We start from the raw sequence: 22,934 nt of genomic DNA, 5'->3' as shown, positions 1-22,934 counted from the left end.
AACGCCTTCGATAGTACAGCCCGCTCCTTGGTTCGCTTTCAGAAGCGGCGGAAGCGGCTCCTCCGCCTCTTTCGGCGCGCTCGCCGGTTGTTTCCTCTCGGGCCAAAATGGCGGCGGCCGCTGAAGGGGCTGAGTGTGGCTGAGTAAAGAGTCCCTCGCTTTTCCCCCATTCTCCTCCAGGCTTCCACTAGGTTTTAGGGGGGCCGGGAGTTAACAAGGGGCCGCCGTGCAGGTAAGGTTGCAATGAGTCTGGGGAAGGGAGCAAAGAGGCTTCCCGGCTTCCCTCCGCTTCCCCCAAAGGTGGCTTCGCATACACGCTTAGGATGAAACATGCATGATCAGTTCTCAAGCCGTCTCCTGGTGGAGGACTTGAAAGGGCTACCACTGCAGGGCAGGTGGTGGGATGAAGGTCTCGCTTCTGTGCAGTTTGGGGGGTTTCCTACGTTACCTTTCTCCTTTCGCATCCAGACCCTTTGCTGGGGGTCTGAGCCAAGTCTCTGAGAGACACGATCTTGGTATACACACATATATGAAGGATCAGAATGCATAAGTGACCTGGTATATAAAAACAAAATAATTATCAATAGGTGGCATCACCGTATCAGCTAAAAATCCTCTAGCTGACAGATCCAAGGAGACCCTTAGCTGGGGTATTTCCTTAATTGATTACATATAATATATCGTATTCTTCCTTCCAAAGGAGCCCAGGGCAGAGAAGAGAATAAGCTCCATCTAACCTTTTAGGGACGTGGGTGGCACTGTGGGTTAAACCACAGCCTCTTGGGCTTGCCGATATGAAGGTCGACGGTTCAAATCCCTGCAGCGGGGTGAGCTCCTGTTGCTCGGTCCTTGCTCCTGCCAACCTAGCAGTTTGAAAGCATGTCAAAGTGCAAGTAGATAAATAGGTACTGCTCTGGCGGGAGTTTCCCTGAGCTGCTCTGGTTCGCCAGAAGTGGCTTAGTCATGCTGGCCACATGACCCTGTATGCCGGCTCCCTTGGCCAATAAAGCGAGATGAGCGCCGCAACCCCAGAGTCGGTCATGACTGGACCTAATGGTCAGGGGTCCCTTTACCTTTACCTTTACCTTTACCCTTTTATTTGTTAGGAAAACTATTGGGAGAGTGGCCTTATTTTCATGACAAGGGTTGGGGAGCAGTTTAACTGGTAGCATTCACAGTAAAAGACAGAATTGTACGTTAAGTGGGATTGATGGGAATTGTGATTGATTTTTAGTGAGTTGATTGTATTTATAAATCACCTTATACAGCATAACGAAAAGGAGCCTCAAAGCAGTTCACAAAGATTTATTAGAAGTCCAAAACACCTGGAGAGCACCAGGTTGGAGAAGGCTGACTGAACTAGATGGTTCCTTTGTATTGCCTGTCTTCTCAGTTTAGCTTTTGTAGAACTTGAGCATTTGTTTGACTTCTTTGTATTCTTATAACTTAACACATTTGATTTTTATTGGATTAGAGGTGACTAACAAATTCTAATAATAATAATAATAATAATAATAATAGGGCAAGTGAAGTGTGCATGGAGGGAGGACTTGTGCAGTTCCCCTTCTGCGTTCATTTTCAGTTAGTTGCAGCTTATCATTACGTCTGAATCCAAAACTGATAAATCTGAATTATGGTTTTGCAAAACATGCCAATGTCATAAACTACAGTTTGAATATGGCATATCTCTCTAAACGGGTGTGGAACCTATAGCTCTCCATTTGCTGTTGCACTACAACTTCCATCATCCTTTTCCACTAGCCATAATAATTTGGGATCTTCAGTTCTACATTTCTAATCTTTCCTATTTGTAGGACTTGATACAGCTAAGAACTCTATGGCCATGTTCACATGTAAGGAAAAACCAGACTTTCTTACTTAATGTGAACTTACTGTGAATAAGTAACATGCTTCTTCACACTACCTGATCATTGATGCTTCACACCTCCCTTGGTGTAAGCAATATAAACAGACCAGGAAGCCTTGACTTGCCATAACACCCAACCCAGGGAGTGTGATTTGTCCCCTAATCTACAAATATTATAAGAAGAGCAATGCTGGATCAGACCAGAGGCCTATCTAGTAGTCTCTTCTCACAGCCACAAGCAAGACCTGAACACAGCAGAATTCTCCCCACTTGCACTCCACAGCAGCTGGTATTTGGAGACTTACTGCCTCTGACATTGGAGGCATAACATGGGCATCATGACTAGTAGACATTGATTGTCTTAGCCTCCATGAATTTGTCTAATCCTCTTTTAAAGCTGGCCAAGTTAATCACCAAGCCAGTAACAAACCATGGCTTAAGCTCTGCTTGAGATCATGGCTTGTTGGAAAGAAGTCACATCCCCTGATCTGGGCGTAATGGGAAACCAATATCAGGTTTGTTTATCTTGTTTGTCCTATGAAAGGAATGAAATAGGAGAAGTCTGGCAGCATGCAACTGGCGTGCTCTTTATTCACAGTAAACCATGATCAGTTATAAAGTTCGAATTATCATTATGAATGAATGAAGGCAATGGCAAAGTCTTTTCAGCTTTATAACACATTTTATTCTCTTTTGGGAAGGAAAAATGACTTCAATTATCAAGCTAACCACCCTTTCAGGGGTGCAGGAAGAATCTGCTCTGTGCTATTTACTTCAAGTAGATGAATTTCGCTTTCTGTTGGATTGTGGCTGGGATGAGAATTTTTCTATGGACATCATTGATTCCCTACGGAAGTAAGCTAGAACCTGACTTTAATTAAACTGTTATTCCTTTGCAAGTAAGCTAAAAACCAGATGTAATTATTGCATGCTTTATATCCTGATATAAGGAGATATAAGTAGTTAACATGTTTAGAGGCATAGAGCCCAGTAACAAGAAAAAGAAGATTAGAGAGAGAGAAGAATTCTCCACCAACTAATCTGTGGGCATGGAACAACTATTCAGTGCTTGTGACCTACTATGGCGGGTTGGCAACGTGCAGCCCATAGGCCGGATCCGGCCCACAAAGACCATTTTACTGGCCCATGAGCCGCCCCCAAACCGAGCCGCCCACTTGGTGAGTCCTCCATGCACTGCGTTAAACCGGCACAGCACGGGGACTTGCCGAGTGGTGCAAGAAATTGCGTCTGTGCACATGCAGATACCAGAAATTGCTTCTGCGCGTGCCTAGACGCCAAAAATTGCTTCTGTGCAGGCACGATTTTCGGTGTCTGGGCAAGCGCAGAAGCTATTTCCGGTGCTGCAGACATGGCCAGATGCGATTTCCAGCATCGCGCTGCGCCGGTCCGGCCCATGGACAGTCTTTGTGGGAGTGATCCAGCCCATGGCCAGTAAGCCTTGCCGACCCCTGTACTATGGGGTCCCATGCACGTGAAAGCAAAAGCAAATCCTCTGCTCAGAGTTCTGTGTGTGAAAAGTCTGCATGCAGAGCTCTACTCATTGGATTGGGGCACGTGCAGTACTTCAACGCACAAATAATCCTGCGTGGATCAGTGTGTTTATGTTTATATTTGCATTATCATTGCTCTGCATTAACAGCAACTGCATGCCAGATTGTAAGACCTGTCTTTGCCTGGTCAAAGAAGGTGCTTTTTGCCTCTGTTAACTTGCCCATTTTTACAGATTTGGTTCCTTATCTTAATTTTTGCCACACAGCTTTTTTTTAATGAAATATTCTAACGTGTGAAAACAATGGCTTGGGAGGCTTTTGATCCAGTGGAGAATCATAGTGGCAGAAAGGGGGAGGTCATTTTTTGCTTTCCTGCTTTTCAGAAGATTCCCCCAATTCTGCAGTAAAGGTTTTCAGGGGGCAAAGGGAGAAATTGGCAAAACACTGTTCACAGGGTGCTCCTGCCCGCAGTTTGGATCAAGACTATGGCAGGTGCAATATTTCATTGATGTGCTTTCTTCGGTCACTAAAACTGCAATTTCTCAAATGATGGAACGGCATGCGATTTTCTCCCTTACTGTTTTTCTTTTATAGACATGTTCACCAGGTTGATGCAGTACTTCTTTCACATCCCGATCCTTTACACTTGGGCGCACTCCCATATGCAGTTGGAAAGATGGGGTTGAATTGTGCTATTTATGCAACTATTCCTGTCTACAAAATGGGCCAAATGTTTATGTATGATCTCTACCAGGTATAGTTCTCTTGAAACTTATTTTCCCTTCCTTTTTTATATTTTTACAAACATAACTGAAACTCTCACTGAATATGATTGTTATATCTTAAGAATAATATCATGTTCTTTTGTTTGGTAGTCACGTCACAATACAGAAGACTTCACTTTGTTTACCTTGGATGATGTGGATGCAGCTTTTGATAAAATACAACAACTAAAATTTTCTCAGATTGTCAATTTGAAAGGTGAAGAAATAAAAATTTTAAAGTAATGATCATTGTACTGTCTGTAATTTGCTGTTCATTTTGTTCAAACCCAGATGTTTCTGTCTTTAGAAAAAATAAAATAAAATGGTTGTGTGGGTGTCAAATGAAGAATTTTAGTCAAAATGAATACTCTGTTTTAGCAGATTTAACGTTCGGCTTGCATACTTCTTTTAAAAAAATATTTGTACACTTCTCCAAGGTTAGGAGGTCTAGAGCATTTCATGGGCTTAGCTGCCATAAAAGTATAGTTCACAAATCATTTTCTTTGTGATAGATGTAGGACAGCTTTGTAAAGTTCATTAGGGCCTTGGGAAATACTGCAGAGCAAGTTGCTTGTGAAATGCCATTTTAATGTGACTATAACTTGACAATAATGTGACTATAATTTGACTATAACTCAAATATTAATGCCATACTTTTCACCTGAGATTACGATGTTCTACAACAAACTTTATTCGTCTGTGTCTGATAGGCTGCCTTTTATTCTCTTAGGGAAAGGTCATGGCTTGTCCATCACACCATTGCCAGCAGGCCACATGATAGGAGGAACAATTTGGAAGATAGTTAAAGATGGAGAAGAAGAAATTGTTTATGCAGTTGACTTCAACCACAAGAGGGAGATGTATGTACACAATATTGATATTGCCTGCTGCTGGTTAATTTTGTTGCTTGAATGGTTCTGATTTTTAAAGACGAGAGAGATTCAGTGCAGTGTGAGTGGGCATCCACTTCTGCAACAGGGCATCTTGTTCTCCCTCTTGCAACCCCCCACTCCCAAAATATTGAGGGACTTTATGGAGCTGATTTTGGGGGTGATGGGATGCCAGGGTGAGAAAATAAATGGGCAGTTCTGATGCAAAAGTGGATGAACATTATAAAATTTTGCCCATACAGCCTTCTTTTTAATGGAGCATTGCAAATAAGGCTACAGAAAGTATTAGCCTGCAAACACATTATGCCCGGGTTCATTATATGTAGAATATCGGTGACCTGAAAGAACCACCAGCTCATCTTTATTTTGCAAAACATTCCTGTCCCTGTAGATAAGTGATTATTCACAGGGCTGAATCATTAACAAGAATTTTTAGTGTCTCCTAGTTTGTGGCAAGGATTGAGTGGACTTGGGTTATAATCTAATATCAAGGTTCACTGGAGAAATAAACAACCCCCTTTTAATTACAAGACTCAAAGCTTTAAAAATATTTTGAAATGTAACATGGGTGCGAAAAGCTTGAAGATTCTCTAGATAGCAGCGAATGCCATTTTTAGCTATCTGTTTTAAGACAAAGCCTAAACAATCAAAACCACTTTCCTTAAATCCCATTTAAAAATAAACTGCCCTACTGCATGAGAGAGGAGCTGTCTCTTGTATTGAATTTCTTGAAATAATTTGGTACATCTATCAATAGTACTGTTATAGTGTTACCTATGTTCTAAGTACAGATGTAAATCCCAAAATTTGTGTATGCAAGTTTGTATGATTCACATGGAGAGTCATAGATTGGGTTTTATTTATAGGAAGCTGCTGTGTTCTAAATTCTCTTCATGGGTTTTATTACAATGCTATTTTTATACTTAGAAATGTTCACAGCTGATTTTTAAAAAAGAAACTAAGAATAAGGCATATGGAACAGAGTTATTTTTTTCTGAGTGAAAATGAGGAAATGGGTAAATTTCTGGGCGACCAGTAAATTGTAAAATTGTAACTTAAGAAGTACAGTGGTACCTCGGGTTACAGACGCTTCAGGTTACAGACTCCGCTAACCCAGAAATAGTACCTCAGATTAAGAACTTTGTTTCAGGATGAGAACAGAAATTGCGTGGTGGCGGCGCGGCAGCAGCAGGAGGCCCCATTAGCTAAAGTGGTACCTCAGATTAAGAACAGTTTCAGGTTAAGAACCGACCTCCAGAATGAATTAAGTTCTTAACCCGAGGTACCACTGTATATTCATAAGTGTTGAGATCCTTAAATGAGAATGAGTGCAAATCCCTGAATATGTAGTCTTACTTTTAAAAATTATGGAACATAGACTATTGCTCAGTTCAAATTGTCATCTTGCTTATTGTCACTGAAGGCTGACAAGAAGCAAGAAGAAGTGCAGAAAGGAGAGGTCCTTCCAATTCTACAGTTACAGTGGTGCCCCGCAAGACGAACGCCTCGCAAGACGGAAAACCCGCTAGACGAAAGGGTTTTCCGTTTTGGAGGCGCTTCGCAAAACGAATTTCCCTATGGGCTTCCTTCGCAAGACGAAAGCCCATAGGGAAATCTCTGGGATAGCGGGGAAGCGCAGCGCGTCTTCCCCACTGTCCTCGGACCTCCTCCGAAGGCTGCCGGTGGGGCGGAGAGACCTCCTCCCGCCGCCAGCCTTCGGAAGGCTCCTCCGAAGGCTGGCGGTGGGGCGGAGAGACCTCCTCCCGTCGCCAGCCTTCGGAAGGCTGCTCCGAAGGCTGGCGGCGGGAGGAGGTCTCTCCGCGCCAGCCTTCGGATGGCTGTCCTGAAGACTTGCGGTGGGAGGAGGGTTTTCCTTCCCACCGCCAACTTTCAGAATGCTGTTCTGAATGTTGGCGTGGGGAGGAAAAACCGTCCTCCCACCGCAAGCCCCGGGAACAGAGGAGAAGCGCTGCGCACCTTCCCCTCTGTTCCCTACCTGTCCTGAAGGCTTGCGGTGGGGAGAAAAGCCCTTCTCCGCACCGCCAGCCTGGCAAGCGGTCTCCATAGGAACGCATTAATTGATTTTCAATGCATTCCTATGGGAAACCATGCTTCGCAAGACGAAAAACTCGCAAGAAGAAAAAACTTGCGGAACGAATTGATTTTGTCTTGCGAGGCACCACTGTATATGATTCTATGATTTGCAGTCTTGATTATAGTACCATATTTTTTGCTCTATAAGACTCACTTTTTTCCTCCTAAAAAGTAAGGGGAAATGTGTGTGCGTCTTATGGGGCGAATGCAGGCTGTGCAGCTATCCCAGAAGCCAGAACAGCAAGAGGTATTGCTGCTTTCACCGCGCAGCGATCCCTCTTGCTGTTCTGGCTTCTGAGATTCAGAATATTATTTTTTCTTGTTTTCCTCCTCCAAAAACTAGGTGCGTCTTGTGGTCTGGTGCGTCTTATAGAGCGAAAAATACGGTAGTTTTGTTCATTTTTAAGGACAGTACTCAGTTAACCCATCCTGTTAGCACAAGGATTTCTCCATGCACAACATGACAGCCCACCTCACCCTGCTGCCTTCCTCTGTGCCTGTGCTCTCAATTCTGTTCCAGAGGCAGAATGTTAATTTAGCATTTCCTTGGATTCTACCCTAAGCAAATAGATTAAAACACTTCGGTATGTCAGTTACATCGATCCTTCCTTATCCTGTTCTCTGCTTGGCTATTCTGCCCATATTTTCATTTGGTGTCATCCAGTGGTGTCTGTCTGCTAGCGCAATAGACTTCGATTTGTGCAACAGGACATGTGCATCCTTGAAATTTTATCCAGTGTTGAGGGACCCTCCAGAGCAGATTGATGCAGGGGTGGGAGGGGCTGCAGAAGGAAGGAGAGGGCAGGTGAAGTCCCATTGCACAAGCAGAAAATTACTTGTGCAAAGTTGGATATCACCAAATGTCTATTTTAGATTCCTTGCGGTAACAATTGACTGATTCTGCCTGTAAAACTAGGTTTTAATGTACGCTACATAAATCATGCTGTATGACGTGTACAGTTGTCGAACTTAATCTGTTCCAGGCGTCTTTTCGACTCCTGGAACCATTTGAAAACCAAGGCGCGGCTTCCAGTTGGCTGCAGGAACTTCCTGCACTCAATTGGAAGTCGTGTCGGACATTTGGCTTCTGAAAAACATTTGCAAACCAAGTTACAGATAGGTAGCCGTGTTGGTCTGCCATGGTCAAAACAAAATAAAAAAATTCCCTCCAGTAGCACCTTAAAGACCAACTGAGTTAGTTCTAGGTATGAGCTTTCGTGTGCATGCACACGGGTATCTGAAGAAGTGTGCATGCACACGAAAGCTCATACCTAGAACTAACTCAGTTGGTCTTTAAGGTGCTACTGGAAGGAATTTTTTTATTTTGATTTGCAAACCAAAACACTCACTTCCAGGTTTGCGGCATTCGGGAGCTGATTTGTTCGAGAGCCAAGCCATTTGACAACCAAGCTACCACTGTACTTGTGATTAAAGTGATAGCAAATTTGGTTCTTATGGAAACTAACTTTATAGAAAATTTCTGCTACATATGTAATTTTATCATCACCTTTCTTTAACTAAAGCACTGCAATTGTTTGATGTAACTTCTCTTTTAGCCATTTGAATGGATGTTCCCTGGAAATGCTAAGCAGGCCTTCCTTGCTTATCACTGATTCCTTTAATGCTACTTATGTACAGCCAAGACGGAAACAAAGAGACGAACAGCTACTAAGTATGTATTTTTCCATAGCAGCTGGGAAAATTCAGTTTCTAATATATTTTTAAAACCTAGTTTACATGTGGTGCTCATAAATAAAATAAAAAAACGGAGAAAAAAATAGTCTTGTTCTCTGGATAAGATTGTGAGTTTCAGACACACACATGCAAACACCCCAGTTGAATACTGTATTTTTTGTCCCATAGGACGCATCTAGTTTTTTGGGGGGGAAATAAAGGAATTCCCCCCTTTATTTCCCCCCCAAAACCAGGTCGGGGAAACCTGCCTCCCCGCTGTCCCCCAAGCTTGTGGGGCTGGCCGATGTCTACCCGAAGTGCGGGGCGCTCTGCTTCAGCGCTCCCTGCACTCCGTGCAGAAGGCTGCTATCCGCAGCCTAGGGAGCCCTGTGGGAACTCCCGCAGGGCTCCCCAGGCTTGCTGATAGCTTCCTGAAGCCTGGAGAGCGAGAGGGGTCGGTGCGCACCGACCCCTCTCGCTCTCCAAGCTTCAGCGACAGCCTGTATTCGCCCCATAGGACGCACACAGATTTCCCCTTCATTTTTGGAGGGGAAAAAGTGCGTCCTATAGGGCGAAAAATACGGTAGATTTCTAGAAAATTAACAGCTTAAGATGATTATAACTTTAATTTGAAATTGCATATTTTGTGTGTGTGTTTAAAGAAAGCCTTTAATGCACTACATTAAAATCAACTCCTTGTAAATTCCCTCTTTTTCAGGAATTAAGATTAATCTGGAGACATTCTAGGGACTTCTCTATTGTGGGCCCAGTGCTATATTTTAAATAAATAGATACATATGTTAAATAAATGCATTCAATAAATCATATAGTGATGCCCAAGACTCCCTACAGAGTTCTAGGAAGTGTGTAAAAACATTTCTTTTTTAAAAAAAAAAAATTATTGTGGAAAATAATTTAATTTGGAGTATTTAACTATTTCCTGAATATGGAGTTGTGAATATGATTTTTTTAAAACTTATCCAATTTTAATGTAATGTGATGTGAAATTATATTGTTTTTGAGAAAGCAGTTACCATTATTTAATTAGAATCTGATTTGGAAGCCACGTGTAGATTAAAATATAACCCTTATGCTAATTGGGTTTTCCTCTGACTAGTAAAAGGAAATGATTTATATACGTATGAATTAGGATTCAAATGCTGCCACAAAACTAATACATTGTTTTCTTTTCTCCAGCAAATGTCTTGGAAACACTAAGAGGTGATGGAAATGTCCTAATAGCTGTGGACACTGCAGGCCGAGTTTTGGAACTTGCCCAACTGCTTGATCAAATATGGAGGACAAAAGATGCCGGTTTAGGAGTTTACTCTTTAGCACTTTTAAATAATGTCAGCTACAATGTTGTAGAATTCTCAAAATCTCAGGTTGGTTTTGATAGCAGAATATTAGACTGACTTCTGTAATTATATCAAGCCTTTGCCCATGTCCATAGTATTTTACAGCAACACTGTGTTGCTAACCACCTGAATTGCGCTAATACAGAACAGGTATTTCTATTATCCCACATTGGATAACTAAAGATCAAGGAGAAAAGCAAGTGGAAAGTCCTTCTTACACTATAACTTGGGGTAGCCAGTTGGAGTAGAAAGTGCTTAAGGCATGTAGACCGGTACAGTCGTACCTTGGAAGTGGAACGGAATCCGTCCCGTAAGTCCTTTCGACTTCCAAAATGTTCGGAAACCAAGGCATGGCTTCTGATTGGCTGCAGGAAGTTGAACGTTCGGCTTCCAAAAATAATTTGCAAACCGAAACAGTCACTTCCGGGTTTGCGGCGTTCAGGAGGCGAAACGTTTGAGAACTAAGCTGTTTGAAAACCAAGGTACAACTGTAGTCTGATGCCGTATTAGGTAGTTTTATACATTTGCAAGTACTATTTAAGCACCATTTAAGCACTCTTTGCTACATAGGTGTTGCAACTCAGTACAACTTGCTTTTCCCCCTTTCTACCTACAGGTTGAATGGATGAGCGACAAACTGATGAGATGCTTTGAAGATAAGAGGAACAATCCTTTTCAGTTTCGCCATCTCTCTCTCTGTCACGGGCTTGCAGATTTGGCGCGGGTTCCTAGTCCCAAAGTTGTCCTTGCCAGCCAACCAGATCTGGAATGTGGGTTTTCAAGAGATCTCTTTATACAATGGTGCCAGGATCCTAAAAACTCTATAATTTTAACATATAGAACTACTCCTGGCACACTAGCACGTTTCCTAATAGATCATCCCTCTGAAAAAGTTACAGATATAGAGGTAAGAAAATTTGTTCCAGGAGACTGCAGTCATACTGACTGTCTCGGGAATTTTGCTTGCTTATGTTGACCAACTTATGTTCCCTTGCTTATATTACCAAGGGAAAATACTGATGAAAAGAATACCCATCTTTATTCATTGATGAGAAGGAAATACTCTTTCCCCCTCACTTCTTTAAAGAAAACGAGTAAAATCATGTATGGTAAATTAGTGTTTTAGTAAGATCATAAAAATATGTGACAACACTTGGGAACTTTTAGGCCAGTTTCGAGCATTATTTCTCTCCGTGTGTATACTTAAGACAGTAATGTATGCATTCACTAGACATATGTTTGGAAATGTGCATGATTTTCCATTAATTGTTCAGCTATTTTTTTATTACAAAGAAGGCACACTTTTTCATTGTCTCCCAAGACAGATGAATGCCAGTGGATGTGGAAGATTCATCTTGAAGACCAACTATTAGATTAAACTTTGCGTTTTTCAAATATGTGACATTGCAAATATGATGCCTTCTGGTGGTCTGAAGTTTCTACTTGAATCTATAATGTTTATCACTCTTTAGGAAATGTGTTGAGAACTCATGATAAAAGGTTGCTGCTTATGTCAGCAAACATGCCCCTTATTTGCACATGCTTTTCTTTTAGCTGAGGAAAAGAGTGAAACTGGAAGGGAAGGAACTTGAGGAATACCTGGAGAAAGAAAAACTGAAGAAAGAGGCGGCCAAAAAGTTAGAACAGTCCAAAGAGTGAGTACCTGTGGTGGTTGCAAATGGCCTTTTGAGCAAATACTCAAATACTGCTACTTTGCCATTTCTACAGCACCAAGGAAAAAACACTTTAAACAATTCTAAGCTTATTTGATGTAACCTCAGTGAAACTTACAGTCATAAATGCCTTCTGGCAGTATCATAAGTCATCTTGAAACTGACGCTTCCCGAGATAAGTAGCAACTCCTCATAACAGTTAACTTCAACCATTATGTTCCACAATACTCTTCTTTTAATGGTATAGATCTATATGGGCTTATGAGCACCCAGTACTGTAGTGTTGTTAGAACTAAGTAGTTGTCAAGCTGGTGTCTTCAGATGACAAGAGTCCTGGAACCACTCCAAACTTTGTAAGATTGGAATAGAAGTATAATATTTTGGTGTTGTTTGCCTTGTGTTTATATGAAACTCTATTTTCGGCTCACATTCTAGGGCAGATATTGATTCCAGCGATGACAGTGATGCTGAAGAGGACGTTGATCAACCATCTGTTCATAAAACTAAGCATGACCTTATGATGAAAGGTGAAGGCAACCGCAAAGGAAGCTTCTTCAAACAGGCCAAAAAGTCCTACCCTATGTTTCCAGCTCCAGAAGAGAGAATTAAATGGGATGAATATGGAGAGATTATCAAGTACGTGGGAGAGAAGAGATAATATTATAATAAGTGTTAATAATAATTAGTGTTTAAAATTAAATGTGCGCCAAGGTAATAGGTGCCCATTTTAAATTTAGGGGAGCCTTTCAGCTGGGAGCCTCACTGAGGCATACCAAGAGGAAAAACAAAGATTATGTGCAGAGTTGAAATTCCAGACATCCCTGACTAGATTCACGACATTGATAATTGTCTGGATGATTCCAGTTTTTCTGTTTAGGTTGCAATTATCTGTGTGTACACACACACACACACACACACACACACACACACACACACACTGGTTTGAGGGGCATCTAATAGTATTTAAGAATGTACAACACTGAATTATGGTCATTAAGTTGAGAGGTCATCTCTTTAGATATTTAATGTTTGTTATATCTAAAGAGAGTATATTAAGCTGTGTACTGCTTTGCTTTACTCTAATTGATCTTTTATTGTCTGGGTTCTTTAAGTTCTTTATTATTTCCTTGTGCTAAAAGTAAGAGAATTGAACGTTTGCCTGGTTCACACTTAACATTAAACCAGGGATGGCAAACCATAGTTAATATGGTTTAATCCAGGGATGCCATGCCTGTGGTTCTCCAGATGTTGCTGAACTATAACTCCCATCATCCCTGGCTGTTGGCTATTCTGGCTGGGGCTGATGGAAATTGGAGTCTTAACAACATCTGAAGGTCCATAGGTTCCACATTATTGTCTACTCTAGTCAAAATTCACCACTCCACTCCTGACTTGCCGGGCTGGGCTGGGGGGGGGGAGCAAATCAGAGGCTGCCTTAATGTTATGTCCAAACCAGCACTTGTGGTTTGCTTCCCCCAAACAGAGGGCCATAGCTCATTGGCAGAGCATCTGCCTTGCAATCAGGTTCATTCCCCAGTATTTCCAGGTAGGGTTGGGCGATATTCCTGTCTGAAACCCTAGAGCGGGGGTGTCCAAGCTTTTTTCAGAGAGGGCCAGATTTGATGAAGTGAGGGCTGACCAAAGGGCCAACTGAAGTTGTTTACTTTTTTTTAGGATTAAAGTTGTTTACTTTTTTTTTAGGATTTTACCCCAAAGTTGTTGAGCTTTTTTAAGGATTGATTGAAGTTGTTGAGGTTTTCTTAGGATTTTACCCCAGGCACCGGATGTGCCAGTGCTCTGACCTAGTATACACCAGTTGCCTTTATTCCCAAGTGCTAGTACTATAATCACACAAAAACTACACCGAAGCAGTAAGCCAAGAACAAACCACCCTAGCTTCCGTTCATAGCTTGTTTGGAGAGAAACAAACAATGAGTGCTGGTTTGTGTATAAAGCTAAGTTACCTGATTTGTTTCCTCCCTGGCATGGCTAAGTCAGGACTTTGGAGCAGCAGACACTAGCACATTGCTCATTCGCATTCAACCAGGGATGTGAAACCCACGAACCTCCAGATGTCTTATCTTCCTTTTAAAATATGCCGCAAAGAAAGCATATTTTTCAATATAATTCCAAAATCGGCAAAACTTTCTTTAAAAGGACATTTGTTGAGCCTCTTCCTTAGATTTCTGGATGCGTATCAGTGGTCCTTTTTTGAGCTTTGATGTTGTTAAATCTGTTTCTCTTCATTTAGAGAATAGCTATTACGTATATTGTCTTCCTTCACCATAGATGTTTCCTTAGCATTCCCCTAATTAAGAATTGACAACAATCCTTTGTTTAGACCAGAGGATTTCCTCGTTCCAGAACTTCAGGCAACAGAAGAAGAAAAGAACAAATTAGAATCTGGACTTACAAATGGAGAGGAACCTATGGACCAGGATTTATCAGATGTTCCGACCAAATGCATTTCAGCAACAGAATCAATGGAAATAAAGTGAGTGTCTTATTGTTAGTTGCAGCTGGAGGGCGCTATTGGCAGATGAGTAGTGATGGTTAGTTCATTGCAATCTGTCACCTTTTACCAACTGAGACTGCCTGATAACTTGGGCTGGAAAAAAATCCCCATTCCTAATCTTATCAGATCACACCATCTAGATTTTCACGCTCAAAGATATATGAAAGAAATTGTGTTGATGGCTTATTCTATATGTTTAACAACATAATGTACATATTAAGAAAACGAAGCCCCCTTTGAAGTGAAATGTTGAATCATTCTGTTAAAGTTCAGTAATGGTGCCAACCTAACCCTGTTTAGCAGAATGAATTGTGAACATTTCCAAACTTTTTCTCAAGGGAATGCTTTGCTTGCATATTATTTGCATTATTTGCTTGCATATTATTTTGCAGCTACAAAAAATAGCAACTTGTTTTTCTCCTTACGTTGCATTTTAGAGCTCGTGTTACATACATAGACTATGAAGGGCGCTCAGATGGGGACTCCATTAAGAAAATAATTAATCAGATGAAGCCGCGGCAATTGATCATTGTCCATGGGCCCCCTGAGGCCAGCCAAGATCTTGCAGAATCCTGTAGAGCTTTTGGTGGAAAGGACATTAAAGTATACATGCCTAAATTGCATGAAACCATAGATGCAACCAGTGAGACTCACATATACCAGGTAAGATTGTAGAATTGGGTAAAAAAAATAATAATTGGCAACTATCCTCATAAAAACTTGTATTGTTGTATTCCTAGCTTGTATTTAATTTAATCTTATGAACTTCCCTGAGATCTTTTGAGGAAGGGCGGTATATAAATCAAATAAATAAAAATAAGAATAACGACTAGCCAACCTGCAGTAGAAGTACTAATTCCTTCTAATCAAGTACCTAATCAGAAATACTGTTTATGCTTGCCTGTGACATGCTGGTTTATTGAGAAAAGATAGTTAACACTTTGTGGGCTAGAAAAGGGTTTTGCATAAACCTGCAAGGCTGCTGTATTCTATTCAAGAATAAGGAAGTGTGTGTGTGTGTGTGTGTCTGTGTAGCTACATTTCCTTTGGTGAGAACAAAGCTAACACAAGCTTTTCACCTCAAGCCGTTTTCCCCCTTCTCAAAGTCCCCTATATGGTATTTTCTTTGGGAGCCTCTAAGTAGCTGGTTGCTGTTGGTACACAGCTGTCTACCTGACTCCATTATACAGAAGAAAAGGAGTTGCAAAGACTGGGGAAAAATCTTGCCTATATGCAACAAGAAACACAACTTGTAAATCATCAAGATAACTTGGTGGTGGAAATGATAATTAAAGTATACATGCCTAAATTGCATAAAAGTCTTATGCCCATAACACTAGGAACAAAAACTTTTGGTTATGTTATGTGATTTACTGATAGTCTACTTGTCCAATTTTCACCATTCATTTCCACGTTCTTGGAAAGTCTTACTTATTTCCTCCCTGAGCTGTTTTGTCCCCCCACACCAGTACCATGATTATAAAAGTGCTATGATACGTCGTCCATAAAGTTCTCTTCTTAACAGCGTGACTTCCTGTTGACTCCAAGCATGTAATGATACTGAATGTAATGTATATAAAACAGACTCTGTGGTTCATCTGTTTCAGTATTTATTTTATATACTTATTTGTGATTAGGTCAGGTTAAAGGACTCGCTGGTCAGTTCCCTTCAGTTTTGTAAAGCCAAAGATGCTGAACTGGCATGGGTAGATGGAGTCCTGGACATGCGGGTATCAAAAGTGGACACGGGGGTGATTTTGGAAGAAGGGGAACTGAGAGATGATGGAGAAGATTCAGAGATGCAAGTGGATGCACCCTCGTCGGATTCTAGTGCTGTTGCACAGCAGAAGGCCATCAAGAGTCTTTTCGGAGATGATGACAAAGAAATATGCGAGGAAAGTGAGATCATTCCTACTTTGGAACCCCTGCCACCGAATGAGGTAGAAAAACTAGTTCCTCAGCTAAGCTTTTTTTTTAAATGCTTTTTATTAGTTTTCTTTCTTGATAAACACATACAATAAAGTAACCAAAATATTAAAATGACAAAAAACAACAACAAGAAACATACATACAACCATAAATCCATAAGTTCTTACACATGGACTTATGTCACCGTATTCTTTATTCCCAATTCCTTTTCTTCTCTGACAGACTTCCATCTTCCTGAAAGCAGGTCCATTTTGTCTGTTTGTTAAACTGCTGCTTTTATCATTTCTACTGTTTTCGACATACTATACTTATAATCCATATTATGGTTTGGGAAAATTAAAGCAAATCCAGGTTTTGACTTGGGGGGCGCTGTTTTTAAAGTAATCTCTATACATTTCCCATTCCTTTTGGAACTTTTGGTTAGACTGCCTCCTAATTTTCTCTGTCATTTTTGCCAATTCGAGATATTCAAATAATTTATCCTGCCATTCCTTTTTTGTTGGTACTAACTCACTTTTCCAATTTCTAGCTATTAATATTCTTGCTGCAGTTGTAGCATATAAGAATATTTATAAGAATATTTCATTTGGGATATCTGAATCTAAAATACCCAAAATGAAAGCTTCTGGTTTCTTTATGAAGGTTTGCTTAAACATTTTTTTCAACTCCTCATATATAATATCCCAAAAGATCTTAATTTCTTTTGCAACCCCACCACATGTGGAAGTGTCCCTTCTGCCTGTTTATACCTCCAGCCAGTATTAGATCTCGTTTTGTACATTTTGGATAGTTTGCGGGAGTTATATACCACCTGTAGAATGTCTTCAAAAGATTTTCCTTTAATGTATAACAGGCCATAAATTTCCATTCCTTATTCCATAATCTTTCCCATGCTAATAATTGGATATTTTTACCCAGATATTTTGCCCACTTAATCATTACTTCTTTCACCTCCTCATCTTTCACCTCCCATTCTAAAAGCAAAGCTTTTATTTACTTCTCTGCAAGTTGGGTGGGATATAAACAGCTCACATAAATATTGCTTTGCATTGTTACCTTGTATGCAGAGGAGATTCTTGATATCCAAATAAGGTACACTTAAGAGTTGACCCACTGAGATATATCAATTTCAGTGGGACTACCAAGTATGGTTAAGGGACGTGGGTGGCGCTGTGGGTTAAACCACTGAGCCTAGGACTTGCCGATCAGAAGGTCGGTGGTTCGAATCCCTGCGATGGGGTGAGCTCCCGTCGCTCTGTCCCAGCTCCTGCCGACCTAGCATTTTGAAAGCACGCAGTGCAAGTAGATAAATAGGTACCGCTCTGGCAGGAAGGTAAACGGTGTTTTTGTGCGCTTCTCTGGTTTCGCCAAAAGCGGCTTAGTCATGCTGGCCACATGACCCGGAAAAACTGTCTGCGGAAGCGGACAAACGCCGGCTCCCTCGGCCTGTAAAGCAGGATGAGCGCTGCAACCCCAGAGTCGTTCGCAACTGGACTTAATTGTCAGGGGTCCCTTTACCTTTACCAAGTATGGTTAACTTTGGATATGACTCATGTTCTTCAGTGTTAGAATTCAGGGATTTATTTGTTTATTGAGCTCTTATATATGCAGCCTGGGTACTTGATAAATGGCCTTGCCCTTATATATCTGTGCAATCACTGCAGTAATTGGGAGAGGCACTTGTATTCTATTATTATTATTATTAGTAGTAGTAGTAGTAGTAGTTTTTTTAACATATCATTTTCAACAGTAATTAAACATACTTCTACATCTTATTCAAATTTTGACTTCCATCAATCCTGTCTGAAAATTTTCCAATCTAATCTCTCAGTATGCATTTCTTATCTTCCCTATTACATTTCAAACTCATAACCAATCTTTTTCTACTTTGTAACACTTTGTATATTTCTCCTTACAAAACGTCTTGTAGTCCTACTAGCGTAATTTGTTGATTACAGTTGCTCTTCAAATAATTCATATACTTCTTCCAGTCTTCTGTAAATCTCTGGTCCCGCAGGTTTCGAATCCTTCCTGTCATTTTGTCCAATTCTGCATAGTCCATTAATTTTGTCTGCCATTCTTCTTTCGTCGGAATTTCTTCTTGTTTCCATTTCTGGGCTAACAACACTCTTGCAGCAGGCACTTGTATTCTTATATAGCCGAGTTCTGCTCTGGCGACATGGAGCACCAGGACTTTTAGCATAGCAGCCCCAGTGTTGTGAAACACACTTCTGTTTGACATCAGACAGAAGCTGACACTTTTGGGATTTCAGCAGCTTTTCAATAATTTTTTATTCCGCCAGGCCTCCCAGAAGGATAATCTTGGTCTGGTTACTGTTGATTTTGGAACACAATAATGCTCTTGTTTTTAATTTAATTTAATAGGCTTTTATTTGCTTATTAATACATTGTATTATATATTGATTTCTGTTGTGCACTCAGCTTTGATTCTTTTGTGACTATGAAGTGACTTTTAAAAAAATCTCGTATTGCAAAGTCAAATAAATTACACAAAACAGTACAGAATCAGTTTACTTCATGAACATATGATAAACAGCATGGTTGTGTATAAGCTACCTTGCTATTTATCAAAACCAGGAAGGGCCAGCTGGTTCTGTCTAGTTTTAAGTGCATTTGCTGTTGTTGTTTTTTAACTGTTTTTAATTATATGTGTAAATCACACAGTTTTTAAGAAGGCGATTAGTAAACTGATGAAGAGAATAATAATGATCATCTTCTCCTTGCACACAGTTGCAAGTCTGAAAGCAGAACTTTAGTCTTCTAATTGTGCCATGAAAGGACTGTTGCATAGCTGTCAACTTTTCCCTTTTTAAAAGGGAAATTCCCTTATTCTGAATAGGATTCCTCGCAAGAAAAGGGAAAAGTTGACAGCTATGCTGTTGGTACAAAGCACTGGGCACTTCTGTGGTGCTTATGGTCCTATGGGAGTTCCATGCATTGCACTGAGGTCTTTGTGGGGGACAGATTCCTAGTGGGCTTTGTCCTGTGAATCCAACGCAGGACATAATTGTTAAATGGGTAGATTGCACATGATCTCATTTACTTGCGGTTGAATCTTACCACTTATAATATGAAATGATTTTGATGCTTGTATTTTCATCTTTCACTCTTTTCCCCCTTCTAAATCTGTTAATTAACTTCTGTTTTGCACCTTCACAAAAGGTTCTTGGACATCAGTCTGTCTTCATGAATGAGCCAAGACTTTCTGATTTTAAGCAAGTTCTCTTGCGAGAAGGAATTCAAGCTGAGTTTGTAGGAGGGGTTCTCGTATGTAACAACTTGGTGGCTGTTCGCAGGGTAAGCGCGCGCTCTCTCTCTCTCTCTGTGTGTGTGTGTGTGTGTGTGTTTGCTTGCTTTTATGTGCCAATCATAGCAAATCTCTGTACAGTCTCTAAGTAATTGGATGTAACATGTTTTCTTGCAGACTGAAACTGGACGCATTGGATTGGAGGGCTGTCTCTGTGAAGATTTCTATAAAATTAGAGGCCTTTTATATGAACAATATGCCATTGTCTAAAGGAGGACTGTAAATATAATAGATATGGACATTTTATTTTTATGGAATCCTTTTGTGGCACACGTTTGTAAGGGCAATTTACCAGCCATTACCAAAGGTTTCCAGCAGAGGAACCCAGCATTGGAACAATATTGGATATATTAAAGATAAGGTAGCTGTATAGGTCTCCTGTACATTTTGCCAGTTTTATTTTTCAGATTTTTGTTAGAAAATACCTGTTAGATTGTTTCACAATATTTCATTTGCAGATATTCTTATGAGAACTGTATAAAAAATGAGTTTTATCCAGATTAAGTTAGTTGCACTTAGGTTAAGACATTATGAACTTAACTCCATTGATTTCAATGGGAGCTAGGTATAACTAACTTTTCCTTAATGGGCTGGATCCAGACTATTTAAGAATGTAAAACATTAAAAGTTAATGTTAGATATCAGTTTTCCTATTTTGCAATTAAAATATTTCCTCCCTTGATTTTTTTGGTGAGAGAATTGTACATTTACTGTTTTGGTAAAACCAAATACGATAGACCATTGACAGTTAGTCTGTTTCTTGTTAATAGTTTCCTCCCCAGGATATGAGAAATCACCAAGAAATTAAAAGTATTTCTTGGTAATGCTTTCAGTGTATATTTCTTCAGTGTTTGGTTAATCAATTCAGCCATTATTGTTACTAACCAACTGGACACTTATGAAAAATTATATGTGCAGAAAGCAAATTACAGTGACTTCAAATGACTGCCACCACCGTTTTGAAAATGTATGCTAGATATATTGGTGTGGGTATATATCTATAAATTTATGCACACACACACAAATACATAGAGAGAGAGTTGCTTTTCCACTAACAAAAAGCCTGTTCCATTCACAGAATTGAGTGCTACCACTATAATTAGGTAGAGTTAGGCTGCTACTCAGGAGGTGCCATGATCTGTGCGCCAGAGGGCCTGTCCTGCACCCCCTAAGCTAGCCTGCTGCCATCAGGTGCAGTAGAGGTTGCTGCCCTGTTGCCAAGGTTGAAGGAAGCCAAAGTGGCTTTTATATGTAGAATGGCTAACAGGAATGTGGGGCTGGGCGCCATCTTGTCTTTCACCACGGGCAGCAAAATGTCTTGAGCTGGCCCTGGCCGATTCCAGTGTTGCAAAAGAGAAGTGATTCCAAATCCGGAGCAGTTTTTTCCAAATGCACAAGCCTCTGCAGAAACTCTTCTCAATACCTTCTTATGGCCCAACAGAGTTTCTGTGTCATAGCCTAAATTTCATTCACTTCGGATACATTGTGGCACAGTACTTCCACTACTGCTTGGGTGAAAGTTCAAGGATCAGCGCTGATTCATTTTCTGCTTCCACTCATGGTTCTTTGAATCCAAGCCACAGTATTCTACATTTAATTATGTTCCGGGGTGGGGGATAAATATGTTCCTCTCTCTCTATTTTTGTCCATTTGGATATAGGGTTGCCAGGTTAACATTGGACCGAATGTGTTTTAAAAGATAGATGGGGACATTTTGGCAAGCGAACTTTTTATACCACTGCAGCACTTTAGGCAACATGATAATTGCTGAACTCTTCTCAGTTTAAATAGAAACGTTTTCGTGTTGTGCAAGAACATACTGGTTTCACTACTTCCATTCTAGTACAGTCATACCTTGGTTTTCGAACAGCTTAGTTCTCGAACGTTTTGGCTCCAGAATGCCGCAGACCCAGAAGTGAGTGTTCCGGTTTGCAAACTATTTTTGGAAGCCGAACGTCTGATTTCCTGCAGCCAATCAGAAGCCACGCTTTGGTTTCTGAACATTTTGGAACGGATTCTGTTCAACTTCCAAGTTGTGACTATAGTGTCACATATTAATCCTTTCCAGGAACAATGTTATTTTAGTAGCAGGCAGCCTGAATGAAATATATTTGGTTCTTAAATGTATTTCACCATAGCAGGGGTTACCTACACATTGCTTTTCAGATGTTGTGCTGCCATCTGCCCCATCCAGCATGGCCAGTGATCATGGGGTGTGGGAGTGTGGAGGTCGTAATCCAAACATTAGGAGGGAACCACGTTGGCTACCCCTGCAGTGTAGCATTTCCACCCCCCAACATTCAGATCTGTTATGGCATTTTTATCTAATGCAGGCCGAGGGCCTTCACCTCTGTACAGTTGCAATATTAGATCAGTTTTCATCCACTTTTTGATTGTTATCTCAATGAAAAGTACTTTTAAAAATATGTAACATGTTCTTTAAGTTGGCAACTAAATTATGAATTAAAAGTTACTGGCATTTCTGAAACTTAATTTTATACCTGAGGTGTTGTTTTTTATTAATGAATAGAGGTTGTTTTTTATTAATGAATAGAGGTTGTGTATTTCTATCTTAATCCTTAGGTGGAAACATGAGGGGTTTTTTAAATATATTGTGCTTTGTTAAATATAAACTCTCCAGTTGTACTTCATTTCTCAAACAAGTCTCCTAATTTAATATGGGCTTTTAATTCATTTGACAGTTTACTTAATGATGCAAGGATTTTCTGACAAATGTTTACTGTTACTGGTGCAGATTTATTACTGGCATCATGTAGTCACTGGTTTCAATTCCATCTTGGTGATGAAGGCAGGAGTGAAAAGCTCTTTGGGAAATACCGTATTTTTCGCCCTATAGGACACACTTTTTCCCCTCCAAAAATGAAGGGGAAATGTGTGTGCGTCCTATGGGGCGAATGCAGGCTTTCGCTGAAGCCTGGAGAGCGAGAGGGGTCGGTGCACACCGACCCCTCTTGCTCTCCAGGCTTCAGGATAGCCCCACCGCCAGCCCCACAAGCTGGGGGACAGCGGGGAGGCAGAACGCCACCATCCCACTGCCCCCCGACCTGGTTTGGAGGCTGGCGGTGGGGAGAAGTGTGCTTCTCCCTGCCGCCAGCCCCGCAAGCTTGGGGGACAGTGGGGAGGTGCAGCGCGCCATCCCACTGTCTCCCGACGTGGTTTGGAGGCTGCGGGGGGGGGGGAGAAGCCCCCTTTTCCCTGCCGCCAGCCCCACAAGCTCTGGGGACATAAGTGTCTCCCGACGTGGTTTGGAGGCTGGCGGCGGGCTTCCCCCTCCCCCATCCCCGCAAGCTCCCAGAGCGATGCCGAAGCT

At 41.0% G+C, this 22,934-nt stretch overlaps 1 protein-coding gene across 1 annotated transcript; it reads left to right on the top strand.

Moving 5' to 3' along the window:
* The first annotated feature begins 95 nt into the window (after window positions 1-95).
* On the top strand, window positions 96-22,096 carry CPSF2 (cleavage and polyadenylation specific factor 2). The gene is made up of 15 exons (XM_081860418.1): window positions 96-232; window positions 2,569-2,722; window positions 3,973-4,132; window positions 4,254-4,359; window positions 4,873-5,002; window positions 8,683-8,798; window positions 9,998-10,185; window positions 10,775-11,065; window positions 11,713-11,813; window positions 12,267-12,467; window positions 14,173-14,325; window positions 14,784-15,009; window positions 15,984-16,286; window positions 19,459-19,593; window positions 19,721-22,096. Exons 2-15 carry the CDS (start codon window positions 2,574-2,576, stop codon window positions 19,811-19,813), a joined length of 2,352 nt encoding a protein of 783 aa, XP_081716544.1. The 5' UTR covers window positions 96-232; window positions 2,569-2,573; the 3' UTR covers window positions 19,814-22,096.
* Window positions 22,097-22,934: the final 838 nt, after the last annotated feature.

This window comes from Podarcis erhardii (assembly GCF_964252035.2).
Source record: "Podarcis erhardii genome assembly, chromosome: 1".
NCBI classification, from domain to species: domain Eukaryota; kingdom Metazoa; phylum Chordata; class Lepidosauria; order Squamata; family Lacertidae; genus Podarcis; species Podarcis erhardii.
Note: the sequence above shows the minus strand (reverse complement) of the source record. Positions and strands in the feature narration are given on the sequence as shown.